This window comes from Sander vitreus, chromosome 1 (genome assembly GCF_031162955.1).
Source record: "Sander vitreus isolate 19-12246 chromosome 1, sanVit1, whole genome shotgun sequence".
In the NCBI taxonomy this organism is placed as follows: domain Eukaryota; kingdom Metazoa; phylum Chordata; class Actinopteri; order Perciformes; family Percidae; genus Sander; species Sander vitreus.
Window position 1 is genome coordinate 34,537,685 of NC_135855.1, and position 27,499 is coordinate 34,565,183.

The window sequence follows — 27,499 nt, forward strand, 5'->3', positions numbered from 1 at the left end:
CTAAGGCAAAGTAGATGAGACTCAGTAACTATCATACAGTAAAATAATACTCTCCACCTTCAAATATTTGAAGGGTTGTCCTTCTAAAATGATCTCTGCTCTGAAAAGTGATCATATAATGACAGACCTTAGTTTCTGGAGGTCGGAGTTGATTTGTTACTTACATAAACATCCAGGATCTCATTGGTGGGTCCTTCAGCGAGAAAGGACTCCCCAGCTGTGCTTCTGATTTCGTTGGGTCGACGGTAGGTGAACATAGTCCCCCCTCCCTCATACTTCCCTGGTCGGTCAATAGCCCAGTTTCCATTAATGATGGATCGCCCCGATCGGCTTCGGAGAGCTGGAAGAGACAGAGAGAATAATCACACAATCACCACTGACAGCCCTGAGTTTAAACGAAAAGGAAAATATACTGCCACAACCACTTCCACATAATTATTGTTTGATGAGAGAATGAGAACAAAAAAAATCAAATCTCTGACACCGACTTTCTCCACCCAAAAAAGTTATTATAGCTTACGGAATAAATGCTCTCACGTGCACTTTTAAAGAAATATCCTTTAGAAACGTGACAATATGTTTGTGCTGGCAAATCTTTCATGCAAATCCTGTAACAAAATCTCCCAAAATGTTTTCCATTGATTTCATGGATTGGTACATGGAATGGTACAAGAGGCCATTAGAAAAGCATTAGAGGTGTAACATTAGACAGGCTTGTAAAAGAGTGTTTGGACAACTAAAAGCACATTAGAGATGCACAGTGTAGAACAGAGGCCTATTGAGGGAAAATCAGGGACGTGGCGAGGATACAGTGGCTCCTGCTAGATTCCTTCCCTTGTCTCATATTCTTGTTTGCATTTTAAAACCTATATGTCTATTTTGGGGTAAATGCTGTAATTTTGTACCATCTTCATCAAATTTAAAAAAAAGCTGACTTCTAAGATGACTCCGGTTTATTTTACCCACAAGGACTCACAGTGTCTAACATTCTGAAAGTGAAAGGAGCTATTGCCCATGCAAGATTTTGCATGTGAAGTGCTGTCCAAAATATACAGTATGCGTGCGTGTAAATGTTGCGGAAGGTGCAAATACATATGTATGTGAAATTTGTGTATGTGGCTGTACATAACTCAGATTTAAGAAGGCAAACATACTTGGCATCCAAGTATTTGGCATTTTAAAAGGTAGACACTGAATCCATCTTCAGTATTTCTCATCCTATTTCTTACAGAGTGGATGAAATTCCTCACTTTAATTAAATGGGGGATCGGGGCCATTTCCCTCTTCCTCCAAACCTCCTGCTGAGTTGAGCCATGGCTCTAATTAAACAATGTCTGACATTCCAACAGTCACTTCTGAAAATAACCCACTTGTGTGTCCTACTGTTACACCTCTATAAAGATGCCAATTATCTGCGTAGTGTGTTTCACTCAGAGGTTTCAATGAAAGGCTGCACCACAGTGGTGGGTGGTAATATAGGCTGCATGCCGGAGAAATCCTTAAAAAGTGACACCGCCCCCTGGTTGATCTGCCTTCTAATCACATAAATCGTCAACAATTGTCAAATGTCAACTTATCACATGCATTTATCATTTAATTATTTCTACTATGACCTTACATTAACTTTTTTTTCCAATGGTGTCATACTTTTAATCTGTAACATAATACTACATGCGGTGGATGGAGATTCCCATTCCTTCAACATGTGTTTTGAACTGGAATAAAGGCAGAGCTCTGCAACTGAGGACTGTAGAAATAGCAGCAGTGACGTCACCCATTGGTTTGTGGACTACTGTTTTGAAGTGTTGTGTTTGGCAATTTGGCTGTCACCAACTTGGTTTTGAAACCGGAAACCGGACGTGACGATTTGTGGATGAGAGGGTAAGCTGCGACAGAACACAAGTACTTCAGCAAACACTGAGAGGCCTCATATTTCAAAATAGAGCAGAAAAAAGAAGTGGGATTTCAGTCAATGCCAATGCCTCAGTGATTAGGACTCTCCTTCCATTTTCAAGCATTACTAACTGCTCAGACCATTTAGCAACAAAGGCTAAAAACCCTGTTTTTTAGGCAAACTAAGAGATGCAAACAGTATTATGGTTTTAACACATTAACATGCTGCTAAGAAACTGAAAGATCTCTGTTGGATTTCCCCCCTAATGTACAATAGTTCACTCAGCCAACTCACATGGAAAGGATTATTGTGTGAATGCAAAATATGTACAGCATTGATATTTGGCGTCTAGGCTCTGACCTCATCCCTCCCCAGAAGAAAACACCAAGCTCAGCACAGCAGGGAGTGGGGAGAGACAATGATTGCTTTCCCCTGTGGGAAGGTAGACTCAAAGCCCTCAAAGCCTACAACAGCAGCAGTAGATGCAGCAGTAAGTAATGACATAGTTTTCAGATGAGTGATGTGGCAGAGTGAGCAGACATCTTAAGTGCACCAATATAATGTCATTATATAATGAAAAAGGTGTGTGGGATATATGTTGCTGTATCAATGCGAGTGTTTTTTTTTTCCCCCACCTAGATAGTTTCTGCTCTTCACCATTTCTGTGACGTTGATCTTGGTGGCTCCCTCTGGGATCTCCACTATCTTGTGGTAGCCAATCTTGGTTAAACTGTGTTTAAACACCCCGGAGACCAGCCTGCAGGTTGTGTTGTCGCCTCCACACACTCCACACTTGTCCATCGCCTTCCCTGATCCGAGGTACTCATCGCAGCCTAGATCCTGTGAGACAGAGGAGGAACAATTTTAATGAAGAAGTGTGGAGTGACGAGCATTACGAAGTGAAACAGCTCACAGCTGAGGTATTATTACAATTTTGCATAAAACGTGTTCAATAATATAGCTGTTTAAGAATAACAAGAGCTAATTAGGTATTAACGATTGTAATTACAAAGCTGAGCCAAGTTGTTCCTGCAAAATGAACTCCATAAACTCATACCATTAATTACAATAATTATATATCTAATTGGCAGAGATCTTGTTACTTTCCAGAAGGCATCATTTTGGCGTGACTTTAAACTGATCCCAGAATTTTCTTCCTGAATCTTTAGGGTGGGAGTGTTTTGTGTCACATTGGTGGTAATAAATTACAGGAAACCTGGGTACAGTAAAAACAGAACAGTTAACATCAGCAGTCCATAAATTCCCTCAAACCAGCAGTAAAAGCAACTCGCTGTGGAAACAGGTGGTGGAGCAACCAAAACTGGTCCGAGTGAGCTACCGTACACAAAAACACACTGGGCTGTGGGTATTGCAGCGCCAGGGTAAGTCCCAAACAGACCTCGGTCGCCAATAAGGAAACCAAGAGAGTGGGCATTGTGGGGGGGAGGGACATAATCATACAAAGGCTTTCTGGGATTGGACAGCAGCCAAACTCCCGGCCTTCTAGTCAGTTTGCAGACCTTGCATGGCTTCCATGTGTATTCCCTGTTTGAAGCTGGCATATTCCTCTTGCTCTGTCTTGTCATGTCATGCAAGCATATTTCCCTCAGAGCTATGAATGTTGGCTCAAAAACATGTTAAAATATGGCAACTTCCTTAACAACATAGACAATTCGATCAATACTTTTTAGGCACCGACCGAATTGCCTCTAAAGTATCGAGTATCGAAAAATGCCTCATCATTCAATACCCAATTTCAATACCTTAGGAGTAAATCTCATTAGCATCAGTGAGCCAATGAGCATGCAGCATGCTTCTACCATGTTCTTATAATGCTTGTGATTGGCTGTTTAGCATTTCACGTTGTAGAGGCAGGCAGAAAAAAAATCAGTGCCGTAACATGTAATGTTGTAATTTATTTTTGTTTTATAAAATTGGTATCGAAAAAAGTATTGTTTAGGAACTGGTATCGAACATTTTTGAATGATGCCCTGCCCTAGTCATGAGGTACCAAAACTAACTTGAGATGATGAAGGACAAAGTAATTTACAGGAAGTGTATAAGTCCTAAACATTGTGGTCATCTTCATGGGTTTAGCTGTACTTGAGCAGCCGTAAGCTGGCAGAGGGAAAGGACAGAGAGCAAGGAGAGGACAAGGAGGTGGAGAAAGGTAAAGTAAAGGGATGAAAAGCGGGATAGATGGAGGTATAGCAGGAGAGATGGAGGAAAAAATGGCGGCCAGGGGTGGACTGTGGCAGTTGGGTTGAACTCAAGAGGAGTTCTGGCACTTCCCCACCCATAGTAGCTCACTGTGTTCTGGGCCAAAACACCACCTGGGCCAACACAAACATAAATTGCCTCCTTCCACACAGGAAATAAGTGATGAGAGAAAAAAAAAAACAGCAAACTAAGAGAGATGGAAAAAAAGGAAATAAAACTGCCAAACGCTTCTGTGGAATTATGTTGCAGTACAGCATGGGGCTGAATAAAGCCGGGATAAAAATCACTAAACATAACACGATAACATTCAGAGAAAAACTGCTGCATTTCATGATCGAACCTTTACAGATCAGTGAATATAAAGCAACTCAGAATACTAACAGGCCAGCAATAAAGGAATTCATAATGCATGGTAAAACTTATTTTGGGACATTTTGACAAGCTACAATGAGTCCACCGTGGAAAACAAATAAAAATACAGTCAAGGAGGACTGTTAGTGACATGACTACCAATGAATATCTCCTCTACCTCTCCATTTTCACCATAAATCCCTTCAAACTAAAACAACACAATTATAGCTAGGCAGCCTTTGCCTGAAAAAGGGAAAAATGTCCCTCTCATAAAACAGATGCTGACACAGTGAGAGGTTATCTTGGATGGGAAAATGGCTGTATCAAAACAAGAATGAGCAGTCAAATGTGCGTACCCCAAATCAGAATTGTTAATGTAATATTGTATGACTGTGGATGGAAAAAAACACAGGGTTTTTGTTCTTCTTATATGGGAAGAGCCAAGAGGTTTTACTTCTACACTGCAGGAAGCATTAGAGAGTAAAGGGACTCCTTGATATCTAGTGATTTGGACAGTTGCACCATTAAAACACCAAGTGTCAAGACAAACTCTGCACACAACACTAACATCCTAATCTGTCCCTAAATAATCCCCCAGGCTGTCTCTGACTAATGTGACCTTAACCGTGAACCCATCAACATGAGGTGTCGCTGGTGTCAGGACAAATGAATGCAGGCATGGCTTGGCGAAAGCCTCGCCAACTCTTTCTAGAAGAACTCAAACAGAAATCTCATGGTGGTTGATGAATGAGGAGGCAGCTTTGGAGTTTCTTCACTCAGAGACCACCGTTAATGCTTTCTTGCACCTTCTCTCTGTGGGTGGCTTGTGCCATCTGGTGAGGGAAATCGCCATGTTTTCAGTGGAATTATAATAGGATTTTTTTAAAACGCAGCTAAAGCCCACCTTCATCTGGAAATGGTTACATGTGTTAGGACGGTAGAGTCAACTCCCAGTCAACTCGTGAACACTAAAAAACAACATAATCTTAAAGTAAATCCTGATGGTATTGTCCCACGCGATGCAGCTGGGATAAACTCATCATATTGCAGCGTTTTTGTAACAAACTGAACTCACACACAGCCAAGGCACATGTCACTGAAGATTTCTTCTTCTCCCAGAAAACACAAGATATTAAGAATGAGACACAGAGCTTCTGAGAGGTGAGATCTTGTTGCACTATTGTTTTTCCCCACGGGCCTATAGTTCAATGATAGCAGCACTTCCACTCACTTTGCAGAAAGTGAAAAAAAAAGTACATTTCAGCACAGGCAATAAAACCAATAAAAACAAAGTCCCCAGCAAACATATCTTCCAAAAGTATTGTAAATGATTCAAATAAGGATTCCCATGTTCAAGGAGTAGGAAGAAGTTAAAAAAAACCCTTTTTCTATTTTTGTACTTTAGTTAAATACAAAACAATGTGATGCTTCACTTATTTATATATTTATACATACACATACATGTACAGCATATCTACCTACCTACAAGCACATATACACATGCATACACACATATCCACATTTTTTCTACTTCTTTTCCTTTTATCTACATCAAACCGAATAATAACCCATATACCCAAATCATTTTGAATATTACATATAAAGTTTGAATATTGAAAATAAACTCTGGTAGAGACTGTAAACCTTGGGGTCACAGTGGCCAGTATATAGCTACTAGCCTGTCAAGTAAACTGTGAGTTATTGGATAAATGTTAACACATACATTGAGTGTGCTGGGTCCTAAAATGAATAATAAAGTCATTTTAACTAATTTCTGGGGTCATGTGAATTTTGGGACCTTACAAATAGAAGGAAGGGGCTTTCGCTCGTATTTCGCTAAATCTCTTAAACCCAAGGTACTCTTTCACTTTTTGTATTTCGAGGATTATGGCATAGCCCCTATGTCTCAGGAAATGTTATTTTTAGGACAGGTTAGGCTACTCGCAATTGTTTTTCATAAAAGTAGTCTTTTAAAGCAGTATTAAATTATTTGCGGCCACTTTGAAACAAGCTATAAGCACAACTGCCTATTCACACATTCATATGGAGTCTTGTTTCAGGCAACCGAACACATTTAAATGCAATGCTTGCTCTCCTTTTAGATCTGTTTTTGTCTCCACCAACTCCTGAAGGAAAGATCTGTCTCTTTTGCTCCACTACGTTGTTACGTTGTTAGTTGCTAACTTTGCCAGTTTACCATGTCGTTCTTGCCAGATTTGGGTTTATTAGAGCTGAAAACAGCTCCCTGCTGCTGCTTGAAACATGGTTGATGAGATGAGTGATAAAAGCGAACCAACACAAGTTTCGGCCTGTTAAACCCAAACTATGAGCCGAATGATTCGAAAACGCACTGTAGAGAAGTGCAGAGTTGGGGATAATTTTCTGTCTGCTCTGTTCATTCCAATGAGCAACAACTTTCACATTACAAGTAGTAATTTCACCAGTTGTTAACCGAAATATTGATTAGTGCAGTTTTTGTTTTGCACAATCACTTTTGAGTTTTACTATTTAAGATAACTTGCATACAGTCAGGTCCATAAATACTGGGACATCGACACAATTCTAATCTTTTTGGCTCTATACACCACCACAATGGAGTTGAAATGAAACGAACAAGATGTGCTTTAACTGCAGACTTTCAGCTTTAATTTGAGGGTATTTACATCTAAATCAGGTGAACGGTGTAGGAATTACAACAGTTTGTATATGTGCCTCCCACTTTTTAAGGGACCAAAAGTAATGGGACAGATTAACAATCATAAATCAAACTTTCACTTTTTAATACTTGGTTGCAAATCCTTTGCAATCAATTACAGCCTGAAGTCTGGAACGCATAGACATCACCAGATGCTGGGTTTCATCCCTGGCGATGCTCTGCCAGGCCTCTACTGAAACTGTCTTCAGTTCCTGCTTGTTCTTGGGGCATTTTCCCTTCAGTTTTGTCTTCAGCAAGTGAAATGCATGCTCAATCGGATTCATGTCAGGTGATTGACTTGGCCATTGCATAACATTCCACTTCTTTCCCTTAAAAGACTCTTTTGGTTGCTTTCGCAGTATGCTTCGGGTCATTGTCCATCTGCACTGTGAAGCGCCATTCAATGAGTTCTGAAGCATTTGGCTGAATATGAGCAGATAATATTGCCTGAAACACTTCAGAATTCATCCTGCTGCTTTTGTCAGCAGTCACATCGTCAATAAATACAAGAGAACCAGTTCCATTGGCAGCCATACATGCCCACGCCATGACACTACCACCACCATACTTCACTGATGAGGTGGTATGCTTTGGATCATGAGCAGTTCCTTTCCTTCTCCATACTCTTCTCTTCCCATCACTCTGGTACAAGTTGATCTTTGTCTCATCTGTCCATAGGATGTTGTTCCAGAAATGTGAAGGCTTTTTTAGATGTTGTTTGGCAAACTCTAATCTGGCCTTCCTGTTTTTGAGGCTCACCAATGGTTTACATCTTGTAGTGAACCCTCTGTATTCACTCTGGTGAAGTCTTCTCTTGATTGTTGACTTTGACACACATACACCTACCTCCTGGAGAGTGTTCTTGATCTGGCCAACTGTTGTGAAGGGTGTTTTCTTCACCAGGGAAAGTATTCTTCGGTCATCCACCACAGTTGTTTTCCGTGGTCTTCCGGGTCTTTTGGTGTTGCTGAGCTCACCGGTGCGTTCTTTCTTTTTAAGAATGTTCCAAACAGTTGATTTGGCCACACCTCATGTTTTTGCTATCTCTCTGATGGGTTTGTTTAGATTTTTCAGCCTAATGATGGCTTGCTTCACTGATAGTAACAGCTCTTTGGTTTTTTATGCACACTGCTGATGACCTGCTGAACAGATTTTCAATGTACTCTGAGCACAATGACAATAGATCTATCTATCTATCTATCTATCGTCTGGATCACTTCCAGGATAATGGCCTGACAGAAGCAGAGCGCTGGATGTCCCTCTGCTTCCGCTCTCTTGCCGTTCTGAAAATCCCTTTGTTTCGAGCATTTTTTCCTCTTATCCTAGAATGTATGTGTAGAGTAGGCAGACCTTACTTCACAGTGCTGTGAATATAGGTTTGGCAATGCAAGACTAGTGCAGCTTTAAAGGGGACAAACTGACAAGCACAATAAATGTGTGTGGTAATAATTACAGACAATATGCATTAATGCGTATAAAGAAAATCACACACTGGACTGAATACAAGTTCTGATACCTCTAACAATTTCTAGCAACTAGATATGAGGCCAAGCACCTAATACAGAGCTTTATATTGTACCCCAGAAATGAGTGATGATTTGCACTGGCCCCTTGAGCTGTCTGTTATAACATAATTGTACAAATGATTCCCAGTTTGCTGTTTCACTTGCATGTGTGCAGAGGCATCTATTTCTTGTAATACATATTTAGAGGGAGTGAATAAACCACTATCAGAGAATTGGGGCAAATATCAGAACATTTGTATCATTCCTTTACAGTAAACATGCATAAAGTCAAGATATACAGTTGCACAGGCACTAGATCGCTTCCCGGCAGCTCTGGCATAATGTTACAGTTGCCTTGCAATAATAGTGCTTTTATCCATGCAGGAGGCCTGATTTGTGGTTTCAAACTAGGAATGCAAATCTGAATACAATGTGAATGTTAAGAATTATATCACGCAGGCTTTTAACTCCTGAGGTAAATTAAGTTTGAGATGTGGTGGAAAACAGGCTCTACTTGTTGCTGGAATGTCGAGCAGAAGAGTGGGTCTGTGTACCTAAGATGAACTCTGTTGTTTTGCAGCAGTTCAAATCTTTTGTGAGGTTTTGTCAGACATGGTTATTTACTGGGTGAAGTGGGATATCATCAGGCATCAGCTCTTTGTCACCCTGGCCTAAAGCATCGGTCAAGATATTTTACGCAGATTATTCTGTGACCCAGATGATACTTTTATTAGGATGAGTTATTTATACAGCTTCATTAACATTATTATGTCTGCTCAAATAACATAAGTGCTCCTGGGTAACAGACTAATAAGTGGTCTGGTGTCTTCCTGAAACATGGCTGCTAAAGGGACTGTATCTGAGACCTTAGTTACGGGATGAGATACAAAATGTATTTTAAAATCACAAAGCATGTAATAGAGTTTGGAAAGTGAAGGCACCAGTTTCTGCGTCTAACAGATGAACATTGTCAGCCAGTGTTTTGGGTGCTCAGACAGAAAATTGTGCGACTGACAGACACATCAAGCCCAAGGCTGACAGATTGACACTGGGCCACAGAGCTGCACTACATCCACTGTACCAGCAGTATCCACATTTTGGGCCAAACTATACCCAGGTGAAGAGAAGCTGTAGACATTAAATATTGCACAAGGCTCAGCATCAACTAGATGGGCGAGATGGAGAAAATGAAATATTGCTAGAAGCTAGAACAGTTTGGTAAGTTCAGAATATTACATCCCTTTACTGCAATGCAGCCTTTGAAACCAGGAAAAGACGACAGTTGTGATATGATATCTAGCCTCATATATCGATATATTATCGATATATTGCCCAGCCCTAGGTTCAACTAGGGCTGCTCGATTATGTAAAAAAAATCATAATCACGATTATTTAACACGATTACTCACGAGTCTTTTGGAAAGATGTTGCAATTATTGAACCTTAAAAACGATTAATGAGTTAAACAAATCAACAGTGAAAACTGAAAAATTTCCCCTTTATACCTTTTCCATTTGAAATTTTTTTTTTTAAATTCAGAACACAAGAAAAAAATATAATCTGCAAAATAATTGCTTTTCTCATTTACTCTGTTTCGCGATTACAGTTTTGATTAATTGCACAGCCCTACATTCAACATAACTCAAACTGGTCTGTCATAATTATACAGTACATATGTCCAACAAACATTTCATACATTAGCTTCTTACATCCTCTAAATATAATTGATAACAGTCCCAAGACAATAATTCATAGTAAATAAAGTGGTTTATAACCAAATCATGTTGTAAATCAGCAGTAGTGAGGCAGTTTGTCGACATACAATGTCATGTTTATAGGGGCTTTAACAGGCATAGCACAACGCAAATACAAACTTTATGTGACTTGCTGCCTCTTTCCCATGTCCAGGGCAGCATGCCAGGTAAAGAGGTTCCACAATACAGTATGTTAGTCTACAACTGTACGGTACCAGTGCTACCCTAGACATGATGGGAGATTAACATCAACAAGTAAAGAGTCTGTGTCAAGCACTGAAGCATCACCTGGATATTTCTCATTGATAGTAGTTTTAGTTAAAAATTACAATTCCTGCCCAGAAAAACTCACATGGCTACATTCTGCTGGTCATAATTCTGCAATGAAATGGAGGACGTTATGAATAAAAGTATGTTTTCTTAGTCTGGAGATGTTGCAGCGGTTAACCCCCCCCCCCATCCACATGCATCATCCATGTTGGCTGAGGCTCAGATCCCACCAGAACCTTCTAACCTGTGTCTTAGTGGTTTCCCTCTCAGCTTTCCTACTAAGAGCAAAAAGCAAAACAAAAAACAACACAAATGTGAGATGTGTACTTCCTGCCAGGCAAAGCCAGTGGGATATTAGCACAGCTCCTCATGGTAAACCTCTAGGAATAAAGGCATGCTACAGTATGATCTGTAATCCTACTGTAAAAATGCATCCCGGGATGGAGGTAGTGCAGTATTTTAAAGCATTTTTATGAGCGTGAGGTTAAAATGGGGCTGTTTGGTGACCACAGGGATCTCTACAGCTCTTCACACGTAGAAAGGTTATAATTATATTTGGCAAACTGCCAATGAAGTTATCATGACTTGGTCAGCTGTGACACCCCAGCTCATCTGGAAATGCAATACAGCCCTAACTTAGCTTCCAGGTTGAGAATACAGAGGCAACATCATCCCAACGACAAAGAATTTAGAGTGGAAGTGACCTCAGGACACGATGCTGAGTCTGGAAATGAAATTACTGAGATTTCACAGACATCTCATAAAAATCAAGTAAGATCATGATTAAATAGATTTTTATTTCTCTCTCAAATGAAGTGCACATTGTGGTTGTCACGGCTACCAACATCTGCCTCCCACATGCTGGGATGCTGTGGATCTTTAACTGGTTTTAATGAGCGAGTGAAGGAGACACTGCTTTTACTTCAGTCAGCACTTCAAACACATCTGCATATGTGGAAGCCACACTGTCATCAAGTTCACATGTGACATTCTCACTAATAAACGGACTGAACCACTGGTTTACTGTTACATCCTGTGTGAAATGTACACAGTTAAGTACAAAATATTAGAGAAAGTTCCTCTTTTCCAGGATTCAGGGCACATCCATTGTTGGTATGGATTTCTTCTTCTTTGGGTTATGTGAAAGGATTAGACCGTTCACTAAACCCCTCCCACAAACAGTGATTGTCCAATCACAGCTTAGAAACTGTAACTACAGTCAGGTCTGTAAAGCTTTGGATTTCTGCGCATGTTGACGCGGTAAACACAGGGCTGTAGTAAGAGAGATACTAAGCACTTAAAGAGATTAGAGGGCCGTGTTTTTTTGTCTTTTCAAAAATCAAAAATACAAGAGCAAGGAACGTGTTAAACAGCGAGTTTATCGACTTTACTGTAAGCTGCAATTGCAAGCTTACTACCTACAGTAGTAACAAAACGTTACTTCCAAGTTCCAAAAGCAAGGAGCACCTCATTAACATGTGTTTATGGGGCTACAGGTTATGTTTAAAAAATTTCCTCTCACGACTACTTACACAAACTCTTCAGTATTTCCCATCTGTGTGGAAGCCGCTCCTGGCTGCTACCAGAGTTTAGGGTAATAAAAGAATAATAAAAGAATTTCTCCAACGCGGGTGTAACATAGATTAGAACTCAAAAAACACGGGTGTGACAATAGATTATCCATACAAGGACCACGTCTGTGAACTGGTCAGATTTAGTCTGTGAACGTCTGTCAGACTGTGAACTGTCCCGGATTTTGCAAGGTTTACCGAGATTAAACTAGGCTTTGTAGCGACGGCTACATCGTAGTGAAAAGTAGAACTACTGCAATCTTGTAATGGGTAACGAAAACACCAAGTAACTGGAGCCAAAAGGACCTGTGGACGGAGAAATGTTGTTGGTTTTTTTTATCATTTTTACCTGCACTTTGATGTTTTATGTAAAGCACTTTGAATTGCCCTGTTGCTGAAATGTGCTATACAAATAAAGCTGCCTTGCCTTGCCTAATGTTAGCATCTTTTTCCAGCTCTTTATTGGATTTAACCACAGCCAACGTTACCTAAGTATCCAAGTGAACAGGGTATAGCAGAGTAACAATATTCAGATTTTATATATTTCCTTATTATACTTAATAATACATAAAATACCAGGACTACCTATCTCTACACTGCTACAAGAACAATGCGGTTTCTTTATCAACTCGTGAGGATGCAGATTTTTCGCCGGGACATGCAGCCTCTGGTGGGAGCCTTTTTATAAGAGATATATTTTAGGCATTGTGTGCTTTATTTAGATAAAGAGGGAAGGCGAGAGAGAGAGAGGAAGACCTGCAGCAAAGGGCTCTGGGTGGAGGTGGGAGTCTTTTACCACAATATCATGTATGTGCCCATAAGACCCCTTTTACAAGACTTTCTGGAAAGTTAACTGGAAACAAGATGAATCAAGCTTCTAGCCCAGTCATGCATGTACTTAATGGGAGATGTGACTTCATCAATAGCTCAAAACTTGCAGATTTATTCAATGTGTTCCTTTCCCTCAGATTTCATTTCTGGCTCTGGTAAAATGGGAACACTAACTAGAAGACTAACCGTGGTTTGTAACCACAAACAGAAACACAGGTTCTGGTGTTTTGGATAGTAATCACTCAGCATTCCATTCTCCACAACATAGCTTTTCATGAAACCAATATCAACATGTGTCAAACCAAAATGGGAACCCAGACAAGCTGGGATTATTTAACATAGGAAAAGATGAGAGGAGGACAAAACAAAACAAGTGGCGGCGTTGGTTCCGACAAATTTACAATTTACAGCTGTCTGTGCCTTTTTATATTGGCGATTAAGCAAGTTACCCGCATTTATTTTAGTGTTGTTAAAATTATTTTTGCAGGACTAAAAGTCTCAAAATTCCTATCAGGTTATCATATCTCATATCTGCAAGATATCCCACAAGCTGCGAGCAAGGCATCGCCAAGTGTTGAATGGAAATGTAGGCATGAGTGGCAGGACCTTTGATCCCAACAGTAAAAAGAAGGCCTCATCCACACCACAATCTGCCCTCGAAGCCCGGGGCGAAGGGCAGCGCGTCTTCGTTAAAGACTCCCATGCTTGTAAAACACTCAGAAATAGCACTGAGCATGCTGAATCTACAGTCATAAAAGCGCATTGGGTTTCTCCTGACATCACTCCTCTGTTTGGTTTTGGGAACAGAATGAGCAAAGGGTCTCTGCTGGGTGTCAACACTGCAAGGTAATGGCTTTGATTCCAACTGGAAACTACCACAAAACAACATAGATTGATGACACGATCAACTCAACTAAAGACCTTCCTATTCAGGCTGCCATTTAGTTAATGTGGTTTGTTTTTAGCTTCTTTTTTTTCTACTGCCACTTTTCTACTTTTAACTCTGTGCCTTTTTATTGTTTTTATTCTCTTCTTATGAACCTCTCTTATGTATGTTGTCATTGTCAGGTATGTGTTTTTTTTCTTTAATAATTGTATTTTGTTTTAATACCACACCGTAAAGCACTTTGAGCTGCATTTCATTGTATGAAAGGTGCTATACAAATAAAGTTATTATTATTATTATTATGATAAAAGGAGGACTTCCAACGTTTCATTGAGTTAACGTCAAAGTGTCAAATGTGTCAAATTATGTCACTGTTATTTTGACATGAGCTGTGCTATCTGTGGTTCTGACAAAACTTTGTGCCTGTAATACAATCTCAATGTTCTGTTAGGGGTTACCTTAGGCCCTTTTTAAACAGCTCAAAAAACAGTTTTGGCTAATTATATTAAGTATAATAAGCTTACATTTTATTAATGTTATGAGAATTTGCATCATTAAACATTTGAACCGGTGACATGTCCGCTATAGTCAATGACAAATCACTTCTGTTTGGGGTCTCGGAGAGCTGAGATGTAAACCATGGTTAAATAAATATATGCTCTTATCTTTCATGCAGCACTACCCATCCCAAATCTCAAATAATTATAATTTAATTTCTGCTATTGGAGTTTTATAACAGTTTGCTCAGCCAGGTCTACTAGCCACCAAACATAAGTTAGTAACTTATGTGTCAGTAAGTCCAGTTAATCTAATTTTTCTTAATGCATAGCTCATAAAATATTCGTCATACAGCATAAAAATTATGGGTTTTGCTCATTTCTGTATTTTTTAACAGAAATACCTGACAGATCTCTAAAGAAAGATAATCCCAACATCTGTATAGAAAATACACAAGATGTACAGTAACACGTCATTCTTATTCAAGGTGATGTCAGCTGTCTTCAGTCTGTAGTCATTGAGACTGAGTTTAGATCTAATTCTATCAAACATTTATGATGACGTCTGTCAACTTGATTTCTCCAAACACGCAACCACTCTTAATAATCTGACGTCTAAGTAGGTGCTAACACAAAATATCACACGAGTAACTCAACCTGCATTTTATACATTGACAGATTCCAACATTTATATGAAATAGCTAGCTATGCAGTTAAGGGTCATATAAAGCTGCCACAGAACATCATCATCAAGACCTCGGCACTTCACAAGTTTGCATTAAAGACCTCAGGCACCTCACACACCAGCCTCATTAATCATCAGCAAGCACAGGTGAGCTAAAATTAGCTGAGCTGAGCCACAGGCAGCGACAGGTTAATCCATGCTTGCAGTCTATCCCTAATAGAGTTCCAAGTACATTTACATTTACGAGTACACTTTATTGTCCCAAAACAGGCTTGTCTCACCGAGTCTTCCACTCAGAGGGAAATCTAATCCTGTGAAGTAGCCTGTGAATGTGCGGTGGAAAAATAAACCACTCGGAGAGCAAGCAGAGCCACAGTGAAAACAGCCATACTGTAAATACTACCACTCAGTAGATGGACCACAGGATCATGGGCCGCAAGGACAGTCCAAGTTATGTAGTAACGCTGTCCAGAGCTGCTTACAAACACTAAAAACTGGTTGTAAAATGAGTACCAGGCTTACTTATATCTACATCCACGAAATGTCGATGTCTTAATCAGATCTACTTTAATCTCCAAGTCCAATATTTGCACAGAATTTCTCTTGGTGACATCAACGACTTCCAAAACCTCTCTGTAAAGAGTCCAAAAGAAACTTACACTGAGCAGTGCATCATGCAATGCAACTCTTAAAGTTGTGTTAGCATCAATGGGAATTCCCACTCTCTCCCAGGTTCCTCTAGGACCCAACAGAGGTGAAGCGGGTCCTACCTGTGACCGCGGCTTCCCCTGCACGTGCATGTGGAGGCAGACGAGCAGCAGTAGAGCCAGTCCTGACAGCATTCTCTCATGTGGCCACAGAAATGTTCGACCAGTCACTCAGGCTTCTATTAGAACCCAGTGGCTGCTCCCGTCAGCCTCTTCCTTGCCTCTGTAGCTCTGAGAATGCCACTCTCACTACAGAGCTGTTCTCAACGAGCTCCCCTTGTAAACTGAGCTGGGGGAGGTGCAGGGAGGTAGGGGGGACTGGGGCTTTTTTAGAGAAGGGAGAGGTAGAAAATGAATAGGAAGGAGAGAGAGGCGGGAGGGAAAAAGAGGCATAGAGGAGAGTGGGACAGCTACTGCTGACAGTAAATTGTAAGACGGAGAGGAAGCTTTGGGAAATATTTTTGATGTGACAGAAAAAGTGAGAGGAAGGAAATTCTTGCAGGACTAAAATTAATGTGTAAGCAAAACCACTGTGGTTAAAATTGTGTGGAAATAATTGGCAGGTAGGCATGCCAACAAATAGGAATTACAGAATTATACACTTAAGTTGGACATCACATTCGTTCAAACCAGAAAAAGGGGGAAAATAATAAGGTTCCAAGGTCTAATGAGCATCCTGAAGTGGAAATAACCCCACATGAAAAACATATTTTGTTGTTTCTGCTCACTCTCAAGATACAGAAACAATAACTCAAAAAGAATAAGATCCCTTTGCCCTCTATAACCCCCCCCCCCACCACCACCACCACCACCACCACCAGTTTCAATGCTGGAAGCACAACTTCTGCAGCCAAAAAAAAAAAACCTGACTCATCATATGGTTTTCCTATTGCACCACCATTGTTTCCACGACATTAAACCCTAATTGACCAAGACATACTGAGGTAAGGAGTACATTTTAAATTTTAAAATTTTATAGGCAGACCTAGCGCATCAGGGACATTGTGGCTGGATCTGTTTCTATACAAAGAGCCTTCTGGAGTAAGCATGAGATTATCGAAAACTTTGCTGTTTTGAAGTGGCACACAGAGACCACAACAGGCTGCTGCAAAGTCTATTGTATGCACTGAAAGGCTGTGTCTCAGATGGCCGAGCATCAGGGCACACATGGTGGGAATACAAGGAGAGGAGAGGGAGAACGAAAACAAACCGATTACATACTTTACTGGTGACATATTTAATCTTTTTCGGGAGATATTTATACCCTGTTTACCTTACTTCATTACATTTACTGTCATCCATGTTATAAAAGAACACTTGTTCTAGGTCATTCACCCTTGTGATGTGGCTATTTACTTTTCTTAAAATGACTGTTTCCCTACCAGAACACATTCAAATGTACACACTGACATCAAATCACTTCAGGTTTGGAAGGTATTTGGCCTAATAATTTGCTTATCTTTACCCTATCCTGCATAGCACATCATATCAGAGCAAGCCAGAGACACTTTAATGAGATAATTTATGGAATAATTAACAGTGGAATACATTTGATATCAAATGGGTTGTAAAATACTTTTAATGAGGGACATATGCCCAGTGTCAGAATGTTTTTCACTATACTATATTATATATTAGCACTATACTTAATAATAAATCACACTCTGCCACCTTTCCTAATATTCTGTAAAGCTGTTTCACAGAGCAAGTAGAGGCACTGAGTGCAAGGAAGCGTAGCAAGAAACAAAAATCTCCACACCTGACACACGTCTACTCCTTCATCCGGCCAGTAGCATGTGACTTTCCCCAAACAAAACAGTAGTAGACTGAAATTGGGAATGGCTCACTCAATCAGCTTTGTTTTCGTTAGCATTCCATTGACTGCCATTCATTTTGACGTCACTTTGACAGCGAATAACTTTACATCTGAAGCGTTTAAAGACTTTATTTGGCCATTGTTTATTTCTAAAGAAACACGATAATGTATAAAAGGCTCCATTACCTTGTATCTCACATTATGGCTCCGTAGCAGATGTTTTTGTAAAAATAGGCTAACGATTGTGTCATAACCACAGGACTTACTGTCGCATAGTAGAGGACTTACCATATAGTACAGGAGAAGCTCGCAGACAGTTTCGACTTACATTAGCTGTTTAAGTTTAATTACTAATGTTAACTAGCATTTTAGTTAGCAATAATTAGCCTGTGTCCATGTTATCTCCTTCATTATACCTACGCTCTCCGTCTCTGCAAGATTGGGAATGATTGAGATTTCTCTTGGCACAGCTACCAGAAGACTTACAACTTTCAGACAGGTTGCTCACGTCACATTTACGTTGTCTCTCTCAGTTGGAGGCTGCGCAGTAACTCTCGGCGCTCACCGGAAAAGTGCTTCTAATGGCCTTCACTGGTCTCCGTCCAGAGCAACGGGATCTGTTGGTCCATTCTTATATACTGTCTATGGTCAAAACAGCACAGCTGCAGGTGTGTTGGACGGGAATGGCTCTTTTCAGCAGCCCGTCCGTCGTGATGAACCAACATACATCGTCTCCTGCTCCCCTGATCTGCCTCTGATCTGGACAGATCTCATTATGGAGGCATAGCGCCCAGAGGTCGGGCGGGGCCAGACTGACTCTCCAGTACACCCTGGGGTCTTTGTTTCCTTCAACAACTGGGTCAGCTCTGAAGCAACCTTGGCACCAGGCGCCTGATTCCTCCAGTCTCCAACCCACACATGTCCGAGTCATGCTCTACAGCAGGTGGGCTCAAAATGACTGTACACTGTCAGGGTCCAGCAGACACATGCTCATACAATAGCTGTATTTAGCTCCTGCTCTTATTTGTTGTCACGTTTCCAGCATTTTATAGCATTTGCAGTTTGGAGGACGTTTAAATCCAAAGCTCATTAGCGGTAGCCTGGTCCTACCAGACTCTCGTACATTTCATTTGTACAGAGAGTAGGGCCACTCTCCATTGACAAGCTTTAACTTCCTTGAAGGCGGGTACTCTGTTGAAACTCTGTTTGGATCTGCCATAACCAATCGCTAACGTTTGGTCGTGACGTCGGCTTAGCATCGCTAGCGTTCGCTTTAGCCAACTCCTTCACCACTAATGGAGCGAGCTGTAAATCAAACTTTTCCCGAACCATGTGGGGAGGAGGGCTACAACATCATGGCCACTAACAAAACTCAGCAAAGACTGTTCTTGCTCAGGCTTTAACTTCTGGATATTCGAGCAGCGTTTCCACAACGGACTGAATAGCTTCGCTCGCATTTTTCTCCGCCGCCATTACGCCGCCATTACAACGTCATTGTTCTCAGCCACTCCCTCTGTTCGCTGATTGGACCGTTAATTTTTTGACCGGAGAAAACCCAAGAATGTACCACAAACCCAGACGTAGTACTGAACGGAAGTACGTAGGAGGGCTGAGCCAGGCTACATTAGCAGAATCATGACTGCAAAATTTTTTAGCAGGTGTTGCCTCAGTGGGAAACACTCTACCTGGCAGCTATCATGCCTCTATCATTAATCTAGCTTACATCATGCATCATACATACAGAGCCCTCAGAGTTGTTTGCAGGAGCACAAACATACTTTCTCATTTCGGCAACCATAGTCACAATTTCTAACAAATCTCTATTGCTTTTCAATCATATTCCAACATCTCCATTCTTTTCATCCACCTCTTCAAACTAGTTAACTAAAACAGTGAAAGTTAAGAAAAGGCAAAAAGTATGAAGAGAAAACACGTGATTTTTGTGCATCTGGGAAACATATTAGTCAGCAAAGGCATGTAGGTCCCATGATTGTTTCCTTTGAGCAATGTATTTGACTAAAAAAGGCAGGAGCACAGTCTAGGGAGGCGGGTTAATGAATAAAGCAGGTTGAGAGGAGATTTGGGCTGGGAGGGGCAAGGTGTGGCTGAGGGAAGCCACTGCTCCGACAATGGATGACACGGTCTCCAGAAGAGATATGAAATAGTTCATGTAACTTTCCAGCACATAACTAAAAATATACAACAGCTGAAATGAACCACTTGTCAATGTTGCACTTGACAGGTAGTATTATGAATTAAAGAGCAGTGTCACATAAGTGTGTAAAGTACATTAATCCAGTCTCACTTTGTAGCTGTATAGCAATTAATTTGACTTTCAGTGATTTGTTGACCATGTTGCTCACAGTGTGAAGATACAGTTGGACTTGTGACACCCTTCAAGCACACATAACTGCCACACTCTGATTATAGAAAAGCATCACAGAATAGCAGTTCAGTGGTGACTCACAGTCATACTGTACCTATCAAATCATAATCAAATCGTTATAATTATGGGATGTGGGATGCCATAGGGTAGTATTCTGGGGCCTTTATTATTTTCATTAATATGACTTAAAAGCAGCTGCCTCATGCAATCTTTTTAAATTCTGATAATAAGGTAGCATACAAAGAAAAAACAGTGGTTGAGAATACCCTCAGTGAGGATCTTAGAAAGATAATAGATTATCCGTACACTTGGGAAAAACTAAAGCAATTATTTTTGGATCTGAAATAAAATTAGCAAGGTTACCGGGTTTTATGGTTAAAGTTGGAGAGTTCCCTACAACTGCTAAATACAGTGTAAATTATCTTGGCTGCATTTAGACAGGTTTTATCAAGTGAAAATATGGCTTTAAAAGCCCTCATCAAGATAAATCAAAGAATTAAGTTTATTGCCAAAACAAGCTACTTTTTTGGACAGACCAGTTCTCACAAAGTCATTTTGATTACGCTGCATTCTACTGGTAAACTGGATGGTGTTCTGTGTAGCGGACCACAATGGAAATAAGTCTTCAGGTTTTATTGTGTTTTATCCTAAATGATTTTGAATGTATGTAATGACTGTATGCAGAAAAAATAAATCAATAAATCAATAAAATATATGGTGTTTGTCTTTCCTCTTGAATATGGGATATGGGAAGGGGAATGGGATAAAGGCTTAAAAATTTGGTAACAACTTTTTTTTGGTGAAAATGTATCACAGACTGCTGCCTGTACACGCTCCAAGGCCTGTTTCTTATTCAATAATCTTGACCTCAACAAGAAGCTTTGGTGTAACACAAAACTGCAACTGACAAGACAATGAACACATAGACCAAATAAGTCACGCATTAACTTATTTGTTTTCTGTGTTTAATGTCTTTACACACCTGCTGTAGGCCTTTTGTTAATAAAGCTATTAGACACCATCAGATAAGAGTCCGATTTACAATGGGGTTTGACCCTGAGCAGCAGGGAACCTACAGCATAGACACACTTTCTGTTATACACTCTTAGTAACAGATTTACACATATACAAGCGCACACACACAAACAAACACATGCTGACATAGAAATATACAATTAGGCATTTATAATTCATTACTTATATTATGCATACAAAGTGTCTCACATAATATTCTCACACACATTACCGGAAGTGCAACATCCACCTGACACACACTCACACCTACGTGTCTTATCTTATTATCAAATGACCCTAAATCCCAAGTGCCCATTGAGCGCTGACCACACCTTGAGTGCTTCAGACATTCCAAACAAACCGATGACGCATACAATGTGCTAAACTGTCTCCTCAATTGACAGCCACCCAGATAGCAACCAATCACTGTCAACAGCTGTTTGTCTGAGGAAGACCTGTGTGACCACTGAGTGCTAAAAATACAACCTTGTATCTGTATAGTACACCCTCATAAATCAGTCTCCGAGAACGGACACTGGGACTGGCTGCTCTTTGCCCTCAAAACACATTCCACTGCAGAGCTCAACCTGTTGTGGGCCAGCCACGTAGCTCACTATACATCAACTGTCCCCAAATCACCATCATCCATCCATCTTATCAGCTATCATCTGTCCACCTGCTTAGTCTCCACACAGAACCACACATCATCATGATATCATGAGTCAGCACACTGTGAGGGACATGCCTAATGATCATAGCAGGGCTAAAGAGTCCCACACTGTGAGAATGGAAAGGAATCACAGAATAGCAGTTTAGTGGATATAGCAGAACAAAATAACTATAATAACAAATATTGAGTATAAAAAAAAGTCACACCACAGTCAACTTTTCTAATCTTTCCAGTTTTTGCTCCATTTGGGCATAATCTTCCTTCATCTGCGCATAATTCAGCAAAGGTATTTTTGATGTTCATTAAGACTAAGAAATAAGAAAAAAGCATATGGATCTGATCTGTGCAAACGCTTTATTTTTTCAGCTGACACCAATATTTGAAGGCACTGGCCCAGCTGTTGTTGTGCTGAACTGCCAGAATATGACCAGGAAATGGAAGTTCAACACCCAGCTGAACACTGGCTGTCTTCTACTCTTCCTGAAGTCCCCTAATAGTCCCATGTGGTACCATGAAAATATAACCCAGCCAATGTACCAAAAAGCCTGAGAGTAATGACTGCCCTTCATACAAACATTAATTTAAACTAGTTTAAAAAAGTTTTATATTAGCAAACAGGACTAAGAGGGTATTAAGGCAGGACTAAGGAGAACATTACTCGGAGGAAAGTACCAGACCACGTAAAAAAAACAGGATATAAACAGAAGAACCAGCAGTGTGTTGGAAACACATCAAATGGAGATCCCATCAAATGCAGACACTCTGCTTTTTCACAGCTTGAAGGAGGCCCCACTCACAAGGTTAAACACTCCCCTGTCTCCTGAAGAAAAACTTTATGAGCTGTAGTGGTGCAGAACAAGTGTCTGACCACCGAACCCAGAGCGCTCAAGCCTACCGGAGTTCACAGGTCACACAGAGCCAGTTAGGGCCGACGTGGGCCAGTAAAAGCCAGTGGGGGGGGGGGGTGGGATGGCCCATTAAGAACCAGGAGGTTTAGGCCAAACTAAGACATCAATCTGTCATCTCCCTCACACCTTAACTTCTCAAACACCATTTGTCTTAACTGTCTTTCAACTGGAATACTCATATTCAAGCCCTCTTGACAGGGACAAGTGCTCTAACAAGTGTCATTAAGCAGGATACTGTATCTCTAGCTCCAGTGCTGCCGCTCTATCGCTAAACCTGACCTTTGACGCCCTGTGGAGGGGAGCTAGAAGGAACAGTAGGCCTATCTTCATTCAAGGGATACATTAGGCAGTTCTATATTTTTGTTCATTTATGTTTTGTTTTTGATATTTCCATTTCCACTTTCCATTACAGACAAATCCATCATAAAATTTCATTTTGCACACTTGCTGAACTGTTACACTATCACTCCAAGATAATTGCTTGTAATTGCAAGTTTCAGAAAGTTCTGTTGGGTAACCTTTGTTGACAATCTGTTAAAGTTTAATTTAAAAAAAGACCAAGATCTGACAATGTTGCTAGATAAAAGGTCAGTAAACCACCAACGTAATTTCAATTAATCCTGAGAGGAGCATGAATGTCTACACCAGATTTCATGGCAATCCATCCAATAAGTCCATACATTTCACTCAAAACTACAAATTTCATTCTCATGGTGGCACTACAGGAGAAGTCAAGTCAGGGGATCATCCACGTCATTATGATACATCATCTGGGTACCATGAATATCTGTACAAAATACAGATATTTAATTCTCAAAGTGGTGGACTGACTGATCACCCTAGACTGCCATCCCAGCTCGCATGGTAATTGTAAAGACAGCATCTTTCCTCAGCAAATACCCATCATAACTGTTATTGCACATGTCCAATAACTGACGACAGGCCCTGCTGACATGATAACCATCTGCAGTGGGTAATGGTGGAGAACACCCTGTGAGCGTGCAACTGGGGCTTGTCGTGACAGAGAAGGGATTGAGGTATCTACACCAGTCTTCACCAGACAGGTTGTATATCAAAGCAGTCATCTCCCTTTTAACAAGTCTGTCTGTCCACCACAGCGGGGAATGCATAAAACAGATGCAGCTGTCAGAGGAGAGAAGTGAGGAGTGGCCTAGGATGTTGTTTGATGAGTTTGGGCCTGAGACTGGCTCTGGGTGCTGGGAAACATGCCAGTCAGAGGATGACTGATGCTGAGACCTCGACACTGCACTGGGTCAGAAGTAGCCTCATTTTATCTGTCATCTTTATTAAGAACAATACGTCAAAATCCATGCCAAAATCTGGTAGTTAAATGTTGCACTGCACATCAGTAAGCATTTATACTAATAGAACCTGAATTAAAACATGCTACTTTTATCAACATGTATCAACCAGATTTCAATATCAGCTTTCATAACTGTTTTCCCGTTCTTTCATCATCGTTTAGCACCTAACTGTAAAGAGCAGCAGGAAGTAGTGCAAACCAACTACTGGGTCTAGAGAAGTGTAAGCTATATCGATTTCTACCCTCAGCTAGGCCCACCACCGTCAGCAGAGAAGTGTGGGGTCAGTGATCGGCCTTTAAAAATACACACACCCTTCTCAAATGCCCTTCCTTGGTATAAAGAGAGAGAAGTCACAGCTGAATGGAATTCCCACCATAAAGGGATCTTTCTTTCACTGTTCATCTGAAATGAGTAACCACATTCAGGGGGGTTTCAGTGCATAAGAGCTGGCTGGTTCAACATGTTCATATACACATGTGATTTATAGGAAATGTTCAGCGTTTCCACTTTTTAAAGACAAATGGTGATCCAAAAGAATCGGATCAAAGGATATTTAGATATCAAATATACTCGACATAACTCTCAAAAATCATAGTTATTCATAATCCTATAATTTAACAAAAATTACGTAGTACTTAAATCCTACTGATTTGGGTGATCCCCTAATTTTTCATCTAGCACCATCAGATGTTGTTTTGGCTTTTAGTAAAACATCTTGACTATGAAGTACTGGATAGATTGCCATGTACTTTGGTACCGATATTCATGTTCCCCTCATGATGAACTGTAATCACTGTGGTGATCATTAGGATCAGGTGAAATAGAACTAATGACATTCCCATTAGCCTCAGCTGCACTTTGTGTTTAGTGCTTTAATCGAAAAGGTTTGCATGCTAACATGCTAAACTAAGATGGTGAACATGGTAAACAGTTTACCTGCTTAACATCAGCATGTTAGCACATGCTTCCTTTGTGCTGCTTCATCCAGCACAAAGGGGCTGAAGTTTTGAAGATACTGTAATAAATCTGCCCAACACTAAAGTCATAGGTGTTGAGACAATCCCTCTTGAAAACAATATTGACAAAAAATGGTTTGTTTTCCAAATCATGAAGGAAAGCCAAATGTAGCAGGCCACTGAAATCTGTATGGGCACTCTGGACAGTGCACCAACATGGAAACAACCTTGAAATCTGCCACTTTCTAAACTTTCCAGACCTTTTTGATGGACAAGAACACTGAAACCTTTGTTATGGGTCAAACTGCTAGCAACCACGTCACCAAGCCCTCGCTCCATCCCATCTCAGACAGTGCAGGGCAAGCATTGGGGTGCCAAAACAGCATACAGGCTGGGCAACAGTCCAGGTGTGAGATGAAGAAGAAATCACATCAGTCCTCCATCAGACAAAAGCTGTAGCAGTGCTACAGTACAGGTACAAACCTTAAAAGACCTTGATTTGCATCATCAGTTGGATAGACGTGAGTCTCTCTAAAAGGCCAATATGAGGGTGTCACTGTGTCAGATTTAGAAATCTGAGATGTACATCTGAAGTGGCACCAGGAGCCAAAGGTCAAATGGACAGAGCTGGGTTGTTATTCATGCAGCATGAAAGGTGTCAGGGAGAAGTATCAGGGACCACACAAACGGTGGGCTGTAAAGTAGAAGACAGTGTTTCCACTGTAATCAACAGCAGTGCGTCACCCCAACGAGCACATAACCTCTGTGGGTTGGTTTATATGGAAAGTTAAAATAACATGATAATTGAGCCACATTTCCCTCTAAAACAAGAGTACAGTCCAAATGCTTTCAATTCATTTTTCATTATCATGATTAAGATTTAAAAATCAGATCATTGCCCCAACCTGCAGCCGAGAAGCGCAATTAGACCAATATTAAAGCCAAAACTAAAATTACCTCCAGACACTACTGCAATGTAAAAAAGAAAAGAAAAAAAAAACCTCTCAAAGGAAACAGTGAGCTGCTATACTGTGTGAGTATAATGTAGCTTCAACCTCAGCTCATGACATTGTTCCTTTTCTCTCTCATTCATTCACCTTTCATTTTCCCACCCATGTGTGATGTGTTAGTGTGCACACAAAGGTCTAGAAACACCGTCACATCATGTTTAAATAATATAAAATGTATAAAATAATTATTCATTTTAAATAATTGTTTTATGACCACACCCCTGCATACACACACACACACACACACAATCATATAAACTCAGTGCATGCAATTTTTCAGCTTTTACTAACCATAGCTTCAGAGGTCTACCTTCTGCAGTCTACATGAAAGATCAAAGGCCATACTGTAGGCCAGGCAATAATCTCTACTTCTGCGCTGTATTATTCCACAAACTGAGGACTTCAATTTACAATATGTGACACTATTTGCCAATATAAATTTAAAACTTAAGATTCATTCAATATCGTATTAGGTATACTACATCCTGTCTATATTAAGGGTGAAAATAATGATAATAATAAGTCATTTATTTGCCCCCTTTTTTCATTCTGTTGTTATTTACTTCATTAACACACACACACACACACACACACACACACAATCATATAAACTCAGTGCATGCAGTTTTTCAGCTTTTACTAACCATAGCTTCAGAGGTCTACCTTCTTCATTCAATATCGTATTAGGTATACTACATCCCGTCTATATTAAGGGTGATAATAATGATAATAATAAGTCATTTATTTGCCCCCTTTTTTCATTCTGTTGTTATTTACTTCATTAACACACGCACGCACGCACACACACACACACACACACACACACACACACACACACGACCATCCATCCATCCATCTTCGTCCGCTTATCCGGGGTCGGGTCGCGGGGGCAGCAGCTCCACAGGACCATTAGACATGCATTAAATGTGGAGAGATGGGGGTTTGGTGCCCAGGAGTTGAACTAGCACCTCTCGAGCTACCAGTCCACACTCCGTACCTGGTCCACACTAATCATTTTGTCCAACCAAGTGCATGTTATTAATGCACCAAGGTTAAGCATATATTATGTTACCCTCTGGAAAATGCCATAATAGTTTTGTATGTGTGCTTTTAATAACTCTGCAACAGTAGGTGTATAAATGATGAATTCTTTGAATGTTTGATTTAAATAAAATATATACACCTACCTATTTGTACAAATAGCAAAAGTTCAACATAATCATCCTTTTTCTTCAAGAAAAATGCACACAGTTGGACAACTAGTTGTTTCTTAGTCTCGCTTTGCCAGACCCTCCTCCAAAAGCACGCTGAAGGAGAGTCGGGTTACTCCAAACAGCATTCAGGGATGGGAGGAAAAGGTGCTCTGGTTTAATGGCATTTCTTTAAACCAATCAGAATCGTCATGGGCGGTGCTAAACTCCTGTCTCAATTTACCCTGCAGAGATCTGAGGAGCAGTCAACAATAGTCCTCATAAATCCACCAAATTTAAAATTCCAACCAGGGGCGTTGGACTGGGGGGAAAAAGGGGACTGAGTACCCAGGGCGGG

At 40.5% G+C, this 27,499-nt stretch overlaps 1 protein-coding gene across 4 annotated transcripts in view; it reads right to left on the reverse strand.

Annotated features, from left to right (window-relative positions):
• thsd4 (thrombospondin type 1 domain containing 4) overlaps window positions 1-27,499 on the reverse strand; it is a 49,294-nt gene that overhangs the window by 7,146 nt on the left and 14,649 nt on the right. For all 4 annotated transcript variants that reach the window (XM_078253403.1, XM_078253393.1, XM_078253385.1 and 1 more), the window contains exons 8-9: window positions 2,530-2,734; window positions 165-340 (exon numbers count right to left, since the gene is read on the reverse strand). In XM_078253403.1, the coding sequence (XP_078109529.1) occupies window positions 165-340; window positions 2,530-2,734 (381 nt within the window). The remainder of the gene's footprint in view (window positions 1-164; window positions 341-2,529; window positions 2,735-27,499) is intronic.